Source organism: Xenia sp. Carnegie-2017, unplaced genomic scaffold, assembly GCF_021976095.1.
Source record: "Xenia sp. Carnegie-2017 unplaced genomic scaffold, XeniaSp_v1 HiC_scaffold_16, whole genome shotgun sequence".
In the NCBI taxonomy this organism is placed as follows: Eukaryota; Metazoa; Cnidaria; class Anthozoa; order Malacalcyonacea; family Xeniidae; genus Xenia; species Xenia sp. Carnegie-2017.
The window spans coordinates 6,786,407-6,801,713 of NW_025813469.1; the positions used below are offsets into that span (position 1 = coordinate 6,786,407).

At 38.6% G+C, this 15,307-nt stretch overlaps 3 protein-coding genes across 3 annotated transcripts; all 3 read left to right on the forward strand.

Annotated features, from left to right (window-relative positions):
* The first annotated feature begins 462 nt into the window (after positions 1–462).
* Positions 463–2,002, forward strand: LOC124435933. The gene is made up of 2 exons (XM_046985863.1): positions 463–1,140; positions 1,229–2,002. Exons 1-2 carry the CDS (start codon positions 463–465, stop codon positions 2,000–2,002), a joined length of 1,452 nt encoding a protein of 483 aa, XP_046841819.1.
* A 21-nt stretch (positions 2,003–2,023) lies between these two features.
* Positions 2,024–3,868, forward strand: LOC124435934. Its single transcript, XM_046985865.1, has one exon. It carries the CDS (start codon positions 2,024–2,026, stop codon positions 3,866–3,868), a length of 1,845 nt encoding a protein of 614 aa, XP_046841821.1.
* Positions 3,869–4,006: 138 nt separating this feature from the next.
* On the forward strand, positions 4,007–4,930 carry LOC124435935. Its single transcript, XM_046985866.1, has one exon. It carries the CDS (start codon positions 4,007–4,009, stop codon positions 4,928–4,930), a length of 924 nt encoding a protein of 307 aa, XP_046841822.1.
* Positions 4,931–15,307: the final 10,377 nt, after the last annotated feature.

Consider the following 15,307-nt stretch of genomic DNA (forward strand, 5'->3'; position numbering starts at 1 on the left):
AAGCGTTATTAATAATGTTTTGAAGCCATATTAGACAATTATTATTGGAATACAGGCGAAAATATCGCTTGCGAACTGTTGTGTAAATTGGTTGTTTGGTTGTCTCGAGGCGTTTGTCTACCAAACTAAACGGATTTCGTCTGTCAGAGACTCGCCTTCTTTTAGATAAGTAGTTGTAACAAACACTTGAGCGCACCAATAGTAAGCAAGGAAAATGGGGTGATATGCAAATTGCGATAAAAAGGAGAACGCGTGTTATTATAATCTGGTTATTTTTTGGAACTGTGAAATAAAAATATCTTCATAAAACCTGTTGTTAAAATTTGTGAAGTGTTGGGAGAAACTTGGGAGGCGATCCCCAACATAGTGGCACCTCCGACGGGATTTTTGGCTGTGGTTTAGTTCAAACTAAGACACAAATTTAACGGGAGATTAGTGCGTGGCGTGAATATAATATCGATGATGACCGAGACAATAGACGAAAAGCAAAGAGAATTGACTGGCAAATTCAAAGCATTAAGCTTTGCCATCAGAAAATCAACCGAAGTAATGGATTCTACAAAAGTAGAGGTTTTAACGCGACAAATCAGTTCGGTAACAAATCGGATAAAAACAGTGTGCGATTTAAAAGATGAAGTCGAGGAGATTAAGTTTACCAATGGCGAATCTGACGAAGACGTCCAATCGTGGGCACAAGAAATTGAATTGAAAATTACCGAAGCTGACAGCAAAGTGAGTGAATTACGAGAACGAATAAATTATATCGAAGGAAATCAAAAATCTGAAGCTCAAGAAACAGCACATGCTGCTACGGAAGTTGACAGACAAAGGCAACTAGAATTTGAGAAACGAAAACTCGAGCTCGAACAGGCAGCAAAAGAAGAAGAGCGTAAGCGAGAACTTCAATACAAATCGGAGTTATTAAACCAACAATTGGAGCATCAAAAAGCGGTAGAGAAGTCGGTGAAAAGATCCGAACAAAATGCAAGTATTAAATTACCAAAACTTCCTGTAACAAAATTTGACGGGAATTATGCAAACTGGCTTCCGTTTTGGAACACGTTTCAAGCAGAGGCATATAAATCTGACGTACCCCCTGTTACTAAGTTTGCGTACCTGAAAGAATGGTTAGAACCGAAAGTTAGAACGGAAATCGAAGGATTACCTTTCACAACAGAAGGATATCAAAGAGCAAAGAATGTACTGAAAGTGAATATGGGAAAACCAGGGAATTAAAGCTGATCTTGTGCGAGGTAACGAAGGTTGGCAAGATTGGAATCTGACAAATCTTATTTCAGAACTGAAGAAGTGGAGAGACATCAATCCAGCCGAAGAGAGTGGAAGTTCTAAGAAAACTCGGAAACCTTTACTTGTAGCAGGCAGTGAGCGACGTAAGCGTAGGTGTGTTTATTGTAATTCTGAAAATCACAGCGCTGTTGATTACACGGTTGTATCCGACATCGATAAGAGGAAGAAATTATTAGCTGAGAAAAAACTTTGCTTCAATTGCACGGGGACAAAACATCGCGCCGCTGACTGTAAGAGTTCTCATAGGTGTTCAAAGTGCAATGGTAAACATCATTCGTCGATATGCACAAAGAAAGATCAGCTTTTAACGGCAGGTGATGGGCCAGCCGTATATCCAACCGTTGTGGTGAATGTAGAAGGAATAAAGTGTCGTGCGCTTCTAGATACAGGCTCTGGTAATTCTTATGCATCGGCAGCCTTGTTAGACTTACTTCCAAAACGATCTTATAGAAAGGAAACACGACGTGTCGAAATGATGCTCACCTCAGTTACCAAGGAAATGGAACTGTCAACCATAGGTGTAAAAGATGTCAAAGGGGAATTTCAGATGGACGTGAACGTAACCAAAGTAAATAAGGGAGAACTACTGTTTGGGGACAACCCAAATTATAAGGCATTAGTAAGTTCTTATTCACATTTAGCGGGTGTGAAGATAGAAGACGATGATCAAAAACCAAGACTCCCTGTGCATTAAGTCCTGGGAGCTACAGACTACATGCGCATAAAGACGTCTGAGAAACCCTGCGTCGGAAAGGTGGGAGAACCTGTTGCTGAAAAAACCAAGTTTGGCTGGACTATATTGGCACAAGGCAAAGAACTGGACTACGCTGTTATGTTTCTTTCACAAACAAGCCAAAGCGACTACGAAGAATTGTGTCGGTTAGATGTCCTGGGTTTGGCTGACAAACCTGAAAATGATCAACATGAAGTTTATGCTGAGTTTCAAGAACAGCTTGTGCGAAGTGAAGAAGGGTGGTATGAAACTGGCCTTCCATGGAAGGGTAATCACCCACAACTACAAAGTAATTATAAAGGAAGTTTACGAAGACTAGCAAACCTTCAACGCAGATTGCATCAGAAGGGGTTGACTAATTCTTATTCTGAAATCATTGAGCAGCAGAAAGTCGAAGGGATCGTTGAAGCTGCTAAACATGAAGCCCGAGGTGTTGAATTCTATATTCCGCATAAACCAGTGGTCAGAGAAAGAGCAGAAACCACAAAGGTTCGAATCGTGTACGATGCCTCTGCCAAAGCCAATAATGAAGCTCCAAGTCTGAACCAGTGTTTAAACCCAGGCCCTCCACTCCAGAACAATCTTTGGAACATTTTAGTAAGAATGAGATTTCATCCTGTCGCACTGTCTGGAGATATTAAACAAGCGTTCCTGCAAGTTCGAATCAAGGAAGGTGACAGGGATGCACTACGATTCCACTGGAGCCCAGATGCAACTCGTGAAATTGAAACACTGAGGTTTACAAGAGCGTTGTTCGGGTTAACGTCATCGCCGTTTCTCCTTGGGGGAGTGATTGACCAACATCTCACCTGTTGGGAAAACCGCAGACCAGAAGTGGTAACTGAATTGTGCAAAAGCCTATATGTAGATGATCTAGTAAGTGGAACGACAACGATAGCAAAAGCGCGAGAGTGGAAGAAAGAAGCAATAGAAATCTTTAACGATGCGACGTTTACTCTGCACAAATGGCACTCGAATAAGAAGGAGTTAGAAGACATGAATTGCATCACCGATGAAGAAACCTTTGCAAAGCAACAACTAGGAACACCTACTGAGGAAGAAGCGAGTATTCTGGGATTAGGTTGGTCAAAGAATAAGGACGAGATAAAGGTCATAGTTCCTTCAACTGTAGCTACTACAACAAAACGAGGAATTTTAAGCAAACTGGCTCAGATCTACGATCCACTAGGGTTACTGTCGCCAAGAACGTTGCAAGGAAAATTAATATATCGTGAAGTGTGTGAGATGAAATTACCGTGGATGCACCATTATCTGACGAACAAAAGGCTAAATGGACGAACTGGGAAAACAATTGCCAAACAATATTTCTGTACCTCGTTCAATCCCCACCTTCCAAGAAGAGATCGACTCAATATCGCTACATGCGTTTGGAGACGCGAGCGGAAAGGAGTGGCAGCAGTTGTTTATGCTGTTGTCAAGCAATCCTCTGGTTCAACACAAGGCATCATAACAGCAAAGGCCAGATTAGCCAAACAAGGAATAACAATCCCCAGGTTGGAGTTGGTCTCAGCGCACATGGCTTGTAACATTGTGGACAATGTGCGGAAGGTCCTAAGTGAATTCCCAGTGGAAGGGACGTATGCCTGGCTCGACAGTAGCGTGGCACTGCACTGGATCAAAGGAGGAGGAGAATATAAACAGTTTGTGGCCAACAGAGTCCAAAAGATCCAGTCCAAACAGGGTATCGAATGGCGATATGTACCAACCGATCAAAATCCTGCTGATGTGGGAAGTCGAGGTGGCACTGTGAAAGAAAACAAGTTGTGGCTGAATGGACCACATTGGCTCCAAAACATCAATGAGTGACCACAAGACATTGTAACTCAATCGACCAAAGAGAGTGAGAAGGAAGCAAAGGTCATAAAAACAGTACTGGGCGTACAAATGGACAACTCAGATTGTTTTGATTACATCCTCTAGAAGTTTTCGTCTCTAAGGAAGGTTATGAGAGTGTGTGCTTGGATAAAAAGGTTTATCACAAATGCCAGACATGTGAACAGCCGAGTAGTTGGACCATTAACGACTGATGAGATTGAACGACAGTATAAATTCTGGGAGAAAAGAGTGCAGCAAAGTTGTGATTGTTTAGACGACAAAGGTCGACTTAATCTTCAAGAGGATCACGAAGGTATCATGGAATGCAGAGGGCGGATTCATGGGCATTATCCCGTATACCTATCAGACAAACACCTATTCACAACCAAGCTTGTGGAAGACGCCCATCTTCAAACTCTCCACGGAGGAGTTGGGATGACCATGGCTCGAGTTCGGGAGCGGTATTGGGTACCTCGACTAAGGCAATTAACACGTAGAATAATCAAAGCGTGCTATGGCTGTCGTCGTTTCCAAGCGAAAGCAGTGCAGCAACCACCGCCTGGATTGTTACCTCAAGATCGAACTGAAGGAAGTCGCCCGTTCGAAGCTGTTGGTGTTGATTTCGCCGGACCACTTAAATACAAAAGGAAGAAAAAGGAACAGGGAAAAGCTTATGTCTTACTTTATGCCTGCAGCCTAACGCGAGCTGTGTATCTCGAGTTGATGCCGAGTTTGGATACCCAACGCTTTATGGAAAGTTTCAAACAGTTCATAGCTAGGAAGGGAAGACCGAACAAGGTATACTCTGATAATGCGAAGACTTTTGTTGCAGCAGCAAAGTGGTTACGGAGGCTCAGAGGGATGAACGGTTTAACGAGTTTCAGCAAGAATCAGGTGAAATGGCAGTTCAATCTAAGTCGTGCCCCGTGGTGGGGCGGTCAATTCGAGCGCCTAATCGGATTGGTCAAACGGGCTCTTCATAAGACGATCGGAAATGGATTGCTGAATTGGGAAGAGTTAAAGGATGTTCTTTGGATGTTGAAGTGGCTTTGAACGATAGACCATTAAGTTACATGGAGGATGATATTCAACTTCCAACATTGACCCCTAACTCCATGCTCTTCGTTGGTTGTACATTCGCACCAGAGCTGGAAGCACATCACATAGAAGAAAGGGACCAACGGTAACGGGCTAAGTATTTGTTGAAATGCAAGCAAGCTATCTGGCGGAGATGGTCTAATGAGTATCTAAGAGGATTGCGTGTACGTCACAACCAACAACACAAACAAACAACATTTACTGTGAAAAAGGGGATGTTGTTATCATACGATCAGACGAGAGAAGTCGTGGTAAATGGCCTCTTGGAATCGTGGAGGAGTTGTATAATGGGCGAGATGGTGTTGTTCGTGCCGTAAAACTTCGTGCGGGAAAACTTATTTGGAGAGAGCAGTGAACCACTTTACCCGCTAGAGCTATCATGCGACCGTGTTGAACCGAACCCGTGCCATTGATCCCAGAGCACCAGCGTTTAAACCTAAACGAGACGCCGCAGTAGCAGCAGAACAACGTATCAAGGAAGTAACGGAGTTAGAAGTTTGAAAGAGATTGGAAGAAGGACAAAACTTTTGGCAATGAACAAACACTTTGTTGAACTTTATAAACTTTTGTTTTGTTTACAGAAGGCAGTCTCTTAAAGGTTACATACACCTTATAAATCAAGGTATATGGGGGGAGAGTGTCAGAGACTCGCCTTCTTTTAGATAAGTAGTTGTAACAAACACTTGAGCGCACCAATAGTAAGCAAGGAAAATGGGGTGATATGCAAATTGCGATAAAAAGGAGAACGCGTGTTATTATAATCTGGTTGTTTTGGGACTGTGAAATAAAAATATCTTCATAAAACCTGTTGTTAAAATTTGTGAAGTGTTGGGAGAAACTTGGGAGGCGATCCCCAACACGTCTGCTTTAGTTCCAATAATTGTTCGTCCACATTGAAATACATGATATTGAATACATACAAAAGGATGGGAAAATTAATCTTCATCGAAGGGATTACGCAAGAAGGGATTACGCAAGGGGACCCGCTCGCAATGGCAATGTATGCACTTGCAGTTACACCTTTGATTCGTAGGCTTAGATCAGAAGAACCAACAGTCAAGCAAATGTGGTTTGCTGATGATGCTACATGTGGTGGGAAAATAAAGTCTTTAAGAAGATGGTGGCAAAACATATCTGACATTGGGCCAATGATGGGTTACTTTCCAAAGGGAAGTAAAACGTATCTTGTTGTTAAGTCACAGCACTTGAAAGAAGCGATAAACCATTTTGGAGGAACAGATATTAATATAACAACTGAAGGCCATGGAATGTTGGGATCAGCAATTGGCTCCAATTTGTTCGTCCATGAGTATATGGCAAGAAAGATTAGGGTATTTGTGGAAGAAATTGAAAGTCTTTCAAAGATTGCAGAACGTTATCCCCAATCAGCGTTTGCGGCATTTTCTCATTGTATAATGGGAAAGTGGCGCTATATAATGCGAACAGTTGAGAACATCAGTGAGTTATTTCAACCTCTGGAAGATGCAATTTCGCAGACATTTATACCATCACTCACTGGAAGAAACCAATGTAATCCAGATGAGCGAACACTCCTTTCTCTTCCTATACGATTTGGTGGTCTAAATATTATCAACCCAGTTAAAAGTGCAAATGAAGAATATCTTGCCTCCAAAAAGATCAGCCAATGCCTAAAAGAGATGATTGTTCAACAGAAAGAGATACTTCATAAACCTCAGTTACAGTCAATCAAAATGACTTTACGAGAGCAAAAGAAGAAGAAAGTGGATGATTTGATCCAGGATATAAGAGATAGTTCTACGCCAACAATGCAAAGGAAGCTAGATATACTGAGCGAAAAAGGATCGTCATCATGGTTAAGTGTACTTCCATTACAAGATCAAGGCTTTAATTTGAACAAAGGGGAATTTCGAGATGCATTAAGTTTACGTTATGGATGGCAACTGAAAAATATCCCTCTGCACTGCATTTGTGGAAAGGCTTTTGCAACCGATCACGCGATGATATGTCCTCATGGTGGTTTACCAATAGTGAGACATAATGAAGTTCGAGATATAACAGCACAGTGGATGGCTGAAGTTTGCTCGACAGTTGTGAAAGAACCACAATTACAACCTCTTTCTGGGGAAGTGATATTACCTCGTACAGCCAATAGACAAGAAGAAGCGAGACTAGATATTCGTGCTAAAGGTTTTTGGTCTAGACAGCAAGATGCATTTTTTGATGTAAGGGTATTTCACCCAAACGCGTCGAGCTACCAAAACACCAATCTACCTGCACTCTATCGTCAGCATGAGATGGCTAAGAAAAGGGAATATGGTGATCGAGTAAGAGAGATTGAATATGCTGCTTTTACACCACTGGTCTTTTCAACATCAGGTGGTATGGGGAAAGAGACGGCAATTGCTTATAAACGGCTAGCTGATCTGCTGGCACAAAAGAGAAAGCTGCATATGGCATCACGCTAGCGTGGATGCGTTGTAAACTATCTTTCGCACTGATTAGGTCAGCAATTACTGCAATACGAGGAAGTCGATCTGCCTCAACTCGCGAACATACTTTAAATATTGACCTAGGTTATTGGGAAAGTTGTCTTTACACTTGACTGTCCCTTTTATCATGGATATTTTTAAACACTGATTTTAGTCATATTTGATTTAGTTTTTTAACATTTATATTTGTAATATATAATGATCATAATAAAATACGTTTTACACATCTTCATTAAAAAAAAAAAAATCTTCATCGAAGGGCTTTATCTGCTGCTTTTACTACTTTTACCAATGAGGAGGATGGACTTGTAAGGTCTTGAAAGATGTTAAGCTTGACTTTAATGAACCTTCATGACAGTATGAGTGGTCAGGTATGAGAGGTTGGTCATCATTCTCAATCGTTAAGGCAGTTGCACATTCAGCACACTTGATGCAACTTGTAATTTTCTTGGCTATGTATCCACTGATATAGGTCAGTACATCAACATTTTGTGTCTCTTCAGCTAGCCTGCTTTCACTTACAATAGAGCAGTTGGCAGTTGCTGGGGCTGTCATGTATTGAACAAAGAAATATCAGTAGTTTACTTATCTTTGTACGTAAGTGTCATAAAATGAACCAACTGAGCAGTATGATACAATTTTTGTCAGAAGTCATTAGTTGCATGTTAATAATGTGATGCAATTTAGACATTTGTAGTTATAAAATTGTATTGCCATTGAAACAACTGGTATCATAGATGGTGTTGTAGCTATAGCATAATAAAAACATATACTATAACTAAGTATGATAAGCATAAAAGTCACATATATTTTATTCACAGCTATATCTTATAATAATCTCAGCCATAGCCAGCATTTCTATTTGCTCATGCTATCTCAATCTTGCTGTTTTCACTCACTGTAAAACAATAGATTTCTAATGAATGAGCAATGATGCAGTGAAATTTACATAGCAAGTGTAAAACATTCATTCTGGATATGCCACCGATGACATCCATATCAAATATTTCATAAGATAATATATAAAGTTAATGAACACCTTAGCTCTGGTAAAATACTTTAACAGAGCTTTATAACTCTCTCAAAAAATAGTATTGTAACAGTATCTTGGGTTATGTGTTTGAATGTAATTATGTCAGATTTTGAAATAACCACTGTTAATATAACAAGCTTCTGAAGATAAGTTCCTTCTCTTTCGTTGAACCTCTTAGCTGTAAGATCTCATCAGTATAGCCAATGCTCCTGGATACAATTATTTGATATGAGGCAAGTTTCCTTCAGTTAGGTTTACTAACTTTAATAGCTTCGCTAAGATCTTGTCAGTAGATAATAGTGCTGCATTGTTATGTATCTCCTTGCTCCTCTTTTCATTCATTCAAAGTCGGATGGCCTTTCTAAACCGTGTTTGAATCTCACATATCTCACGTATTAGTACGAGTACAGTGGGAGTGCTTTCTCGAATGAGTCGCTTTTTTGTCAGAAATATTCAGATTGATTCCCCAATCTTTCTGTAAATTGTCAATATGACATATTCCGATGCGCAACAAATCAGTATGGGAGTTAAAGCTGAAAAAATCTGTTTCTCTTAGTGGACAAACGACTTGAGACCACATAACGACCAATTTACACAATATTTCGAAAGCGATATTTTCACCCGTATTTCAATTATAACTGTCCAATATGGTTTCAAAACACTTGAAATAAAGATTTGTTTCCAATAAAACTTCATCGGAAGAGTTTGAAAACAATGAGAAGGAGTAAATTGCGAAAAACATCAATTGCCCTATAGTGACTCTATGTTTTTTGCCCGGTTCCCACGCCATCTTGGATTTATCATGGATGTCACGCAATATGGCGGCTCGTTAGTAATCTAGACCTACTATATCTATGGTTTTGATTTCTAATTCTTTGCTATCGCCTTTCGTTTTTAATTTGCTATCGTTTGGAGTAATGTTCTGTTCATTTTGCGGAGAAGCGTTGGAGAATAGTTATCAATTTTGCCCATATTGTGGCTCCAATTCATCTACTATATCAAGAGCTGACAATGTTGAGACAGTCTTTCTAGATGACAACGAAACGTGTTGTGATGAATTGATTGTTCGCTATTTTAGACAAGGTTTGGTGTATGAAAAATTCGTATGTTTCTTGCCAAGTACCACGACATAAAATGTCTCTACGCAGCTTAAAAAGCAAAATTGCCTCTTTGGGCTTGCGAAAAAGAAATGCAGTGTTGGAGATATTTGTGTCATCCGTAATTTCATCAAAGAATTGGATGGCCCTGTAACTCGGGGGGTTATCGACCAATTTAACACACTTTGCAACTTCGTGGTTTTCAGGTGTCTCGCGAAACGTTTCGACTTATTGTGAAATTTTGGACCCTGATGGTGTTAGGAGAGACGTGGAAAACCCTCAGACGTAGACTTACAGATCAGCTGGTCCCAATTACATTTGGCATGTAGATGGGTATGATAAATTAAAACCATATGGTTTCCAATACATGGTTGTATTGATGGGTATAACAGGAAGATAATCTGGTTAAAGGCTTGTAGAAGCAATAACAACCTTTCTGTTACTGGGCAAAATTTTTCAAATGCAGTTAAGAAGTATGGTGGATGTCCAACCATGCTCAGAACTGATAATGGAGCAGAAAATGTGTATATGGCTGCTATGCAGTCATTACTTAGAAGTGAGGGCGAAAATGATTTTGCTGATTGTAATGCTCATAGGTATGGGTCTTCACCAGCAAATCAACGAATAGAAAGCTGGTGGTCATTTCTTAGAAAAGTCGATCCAACAGGTGGATGAATTTTTAAGGACATGATTGACAATGGCTAGTTAAACACTTCAAATGAACTGCAAAAAGAATGCTTATGGTTTTGCTTTTCCAAAGTCTTACAAGAAGATTTAAATGGTGTGAAGGAGCATTGGAATAGTCACTATATTCGCAAGTCTAGATTTGATATTGTCTATGGAAGACCAGATGAATTGTATTTTCTACCTGAGTGCAACGGGGGTGCCAATTGTATTCAACCAGTGGATGAAACTGATCTTGAAGACATGAGGGAGTACTGCCATGAAAATGTGGAAACTAATATTTTTCAGGAATATTTTTTGCATGTGACATATACTCTTCACTTATCCCCTTTCATCAATTGGAGAAGTGCTCTTGATTTGTATGAATATTTTTATCAAATTGCTCAATGAAATGTTCCATAAGGCAAATAAATAATTGATAATTTTAATTTTTAATTAGTGTAAAACTTTTTTAATAGATTGATTTTAAAAATAAAAGTGAATTTATTAAATATAAATGAAAAACTGTTCTATGTGAACAAGTGTTAAAGAAAACTTAATTAAAACTATTTGTATGCATTATAAAAAACTGACATGCTTGCTATAATCATCAGTTTATAATTTGCTGAAGACTCCTCCATTGATTAATGCAAGTGATGGGCTATGCTGTTTTCAATGGTATAATTGTTGACATATAAATACATAGTATTTGAACATGTTTGAGCAGTAGGTATCTTCTTCATATCATCATGCACAAATGATATTGTTGAAGACGGATCAAACCAAAAGTAGGTGTGTCCGTTGCACCAGTTGCAAACAGAAGAAAATGAGCAGGTTTTAAAGATGGGATGAAATTTTTTTCTTCTGTTGTTAGCTCCACACCATCTACAATGTAAAAGCTTGTTTTAAGATTGTGCTTAATTTAATCTGTAGTACCAAAGAATATATTTGTTGATGCATATCCTGCTTGGAAAAAAGAATAAAGTGGTGCAGATTTTGTTTAAAATTTAACTTTAATTCACGAAACATTCTGACAACCTACCTTCCGTTGCCTGTATGAAAGAAACAAACTTTGCCATCACAACTTCTTCAGACTGGCGTCTTTGTTTGCCGATGGGTGAAAAATCAGTCTTTAGAATCGTAAAAAGTTCTTTGCCATTAACTTTGCTATTTCTTTTCTTAAAAAGATGCTCTGCCATTCCATTGTTTTTTCGAAAAAATTCCAAAACCTGGAAATATGAATAGCACAAAGCAATTTAAATCCCAACTTGTACACACTGGAGGGAATTAACGTTTCACACTTAAATCATCACAGCACAGGCCCTCTATAAACTGATCAAGCATTGTTTGGCATCTTATTATGACGAAGTATTTCACAACTTCATTGATAAATTGCTGTTTTTCCTGAATCTTCAAACATGTTGGTAAGCCATCAATATCATAACGCCATTCACATTGATTGAAAGATTCATCCAATTTCTGCAGAGTACTGCTATTTTCAAGCTATATTTTCAACATTTTAAAATATTGAAATTTTAAGATAAATATAGGGATGCTAAACAATCAATGGATCAATATGACATACCTTCTTTAGAGAATCCCTGATACTCTTTTCAGGCACTTCCTCAATAAATGGTGTTGACGCGTCAAAGGATCCTTGAATGTACTGGCAAATTGATCTACTGAACAACCGTGGCAGTTGATCTCCTTGAACAACTAACGTTGATAGCATCAGCCCAACAACTGCATAGGTTTTACTCTGCAAAGCATTTACATTGCACCTCAAAACATGACCACAAGTTGTATCTGCAATAAGCACAATGATATTAGTATGTAAACAACACTATGTATGTTCCCCATATTCAAATGGTCAGTGACATAGATGGGGAAATGGTACTTGCACTAAACAATTCCAAAGTCAAAAAATGAAGCTGAAACAATTGGACTAAATTATATAAGAAACAACATGCATTATGTACATGCATATCAACATGTAGTATGACTATGTCCTGCAAGTTGGCATAGGGTAAACACTTTATATTAGCATTGTATGTGAAATAGTAACTTTCAAACGCACATGAAATCTTCAACCTGATATAGCAATGTTTGCTCATCAACATCCAACACTGGACTACTCAGTTGAACATTATCATTATTTCCATCTCTCATGTCATCATCAGTTTTAATGGTAGTTGATCTATCTCCTTCATCATACTCATCTGTAAAAGAATTATTTTCCACAATTCTAGCTTCATCGTTGGTTAGATTACTGAATTCATCTTCATTTTCCAAAAGAACTTCCTTTTCTTTCACTTCACTGGCTACCAAGGCTGGAGCCAAATTAAGTGTTATCCGTGAATAAGCTTTTCCAAGGCCTTCCTTATATTTCTTCAGGGAAAACTCGATATCGGTACCTGCAATAGTGCGCGAAATTTTTCCGTCAGGATATACCAATACATAACCGCGATACCGATCAAATGACCGGTCATAGTCTTCCCACTTCTTCGTTGACATTTCCAACACCTCTTTGTACGTCATTTCTGGCGTCAATTTTACTGGAAACTTTCTTCCGAACACTTTTCTGAGACTGCCTGAACCGCATGGTTCGAACTCCATAATCCCAACATTGAACAAAACCTGTTGATCATTTTCTCTTTTTGAGCAAACATTTCTTTTCTTCAATTTCGGCTCAAAGTATGAGCGACGCTCAGCCTCCTTTTCATTTCTGTAGGTAAAAAATTGGGAATTTTTCCTCTGGGCTCTTCGATTTTGTTTCTATTCAAGTTGCTTTCGTTGTTTAAGTCTTTAGATGGACACGAAGAAGTAGAAGCTTCAAGGTCTTCTACCTACTTCTTGGTGCCGCAACTTGGACAAAACAAGAACGTTTTTTCAAGTTTATAGCCACATTTACAGCAAAACATAGCAGCGTTTAAAATCAAAACACACTTGCTGATTCTGAATGAGCCTGCATTAGCTTTGGTGCGCGGTAATCATTTTGCATTGGGTTAACAAATATTTTGCACTGAAACATTTTAATGAGTTTGTTTTGACTCTTCTGTTTTGCATTGGCGGACTTTGAATTGAGATTTCAATACTTTAGTGCGCTTTGGAAACATTAATTTTGTTTTGTAATGTTAAAGTTTGCATCTGAAACAGATGTTGCATTGAATTTATTATTTTGTGTATTGCACTTGTGGGCCACCGTAGTAAACAATCCAAACATGGTTTGCATATAATGTTGAGATTATATGAGCGCGCCAAATGTAAAATAAATATGGCCCGCGCCGAATGTAAAATAAAGTTTCTTGAGACAAAATTGACGGTTAGAAATATGGGGGATCTTTACTTAATTATCAAATGGCGCCAGAAACCTTTCAATTTCCAACAGCACTAAACCAAACAAAAACTAAACGCATTGTACAAAAAATCTTTCCACAATGCTTGGTTAAGTCGCACAACTTTTGGTCTATGTTACTGTCATAGTAAGATAGATTTTAAGGCTGCATGCTGACAAAAAGCTATCATAGAGGAGAGTTTTAAATGTTATATAGGTTATTATGTTCAATAACAGTGTTATAAGACCTGTTGTAACATCTGAAAAGGCTCTCATTGTCCGATAAGTAATCAACTAGAGATTTAACTTTTTATTTTACTGCCAGATTTCAGGAAAAGCTTCAACTCCAGTTAATATTGCTTAATTTCAACTTTATAATTTGCAATAGTTAATAATAATTGCTTCATTTTTTTATTTGAGCTATTCTGCCTATTCACAGATCAGTATTAATAATCTTCCATTCCCATTCACAGAATTATATTATCCAGTTTTTTGGCTCCTACTGTTTGTCGACGACTGGAAGGAGTGGATTTAATCACTTTTATAAAATAAAAACAATGAAACGCGTGCGGTGATTGGTCTAGAGTCGTAATTGCATTAGCATGTGCAAAACACATCTGAGCTTAACCAATCAAATCAATCAAAACAATCAGTCAGTCAAAGAGAATTTTCAAATCGATCATGAATACATTTTGGAGGAAAACTTGAAATTTTTGTCGTTTTCCCATTATTATTTCTTTATAAAAGAAATAGCAGATGTTTTTCGTGTTTTCACAGGGTTATGCGAACGGAGAAAACGTTTGTTGAGCTTTCGAGCATGTGTAACCCTCAACCTTTGGTTTCGGGCTTGCACTGATCTGCTCTCGAGTTCTCCCAAAGGTCTCCTCGGTTTGCATAAGCCCGTGCAAACACAGTAAACAACTTTTATTTCTTAATTGAAACAGTCATCGGAGCTTCGTTTATGTCAATTATGTGTTGCATGTTGTCAATTATGTTATGTCTGTTTGTTCTTCAGGAAAGTGAAATAACAGCTTACTTTAAGACCAAGCGCTTGAAAAAATCCTTTAGTGATGTCCAGTTTTCTCATTCCTTGCATAAATATGTGTATTTATACGTTTACCTTTCCGAAAACAATAAAAGGAAAGCTCAGGATGAATTTTGATGTTTGTTTGGACGAAGTAAGCGAACCACCGCACTTTCCACTTTCCTTGGCTGAAAACCACACAGAAAGCGATCTTTGCGGCGTTTTTCCAGACAATCAAGACCTTGATAACCAGTGCAGGAGTTTATGAAAGAATCAAAGTATTTGTTAAATTTAAAGCGTTTAAAACACGGCAAAAATCAACAGTATACTAACTGTCAATAGTAGCCATATTGCAATGTTTACTTTTGCGTGACTGCTAAGATCACAACGTACTGCGTGCTTCAGCTTTCTGGCGTCATTATGCATATGTCCATTGTTTTGGACCGTTTCAATAAACAAACAACAGGTTGACGCCCACCTCCAAATGCGTATGTCCTGGACTTTGCGCCTCAGTGTGGCTTTTAAAGCCAACTTTAAATTGTTGTGAGTTAATAAAGTGAAAACGTTTACGTCATTAAAACGCCAAGGAGGAAAAAACACAATTGGTGTATTCGTTTCTCAGGAAGTAAATAGAGGAGGAAAGGTATTCTTTACAAGTAGATCTTTGCATTGGTGGATGCCAGGTAGATGATAGACGACGCAAATTTCTA

Excerpts from the sequence above, each read along its gene's own strand:
- LOC124435933 (XM_046985863.1), top strand. The coding sequence starts at position 463 with ATGACCGAGACAATAGACGAAAAGCAAAGAGAATTGACTGGCAAATTC. Across the intron at positions 1,141-1,228 it reads AAGAATGGTTAGAACCGAAA|GGAATTAAAGCTGATCTTGT; the intron begins GTTAGAACGGAA and ends TGGGAAAACCAG.
- LOC124435934 (XM_046985865.1), top strand. The coding sequence starts at position 2,024 with ATGCGCATAAAGACGTCTGAGAAACCCTGCGTCGGAAAGGTGGGAGAA.
- LOC124435935 (XM_046985866.1), top strand. The coding sequence starts at position 4,007 with ATGAGAGTGTGTGCTTGGATAAAAAGGTTTATCACAAATGCCAGACAT.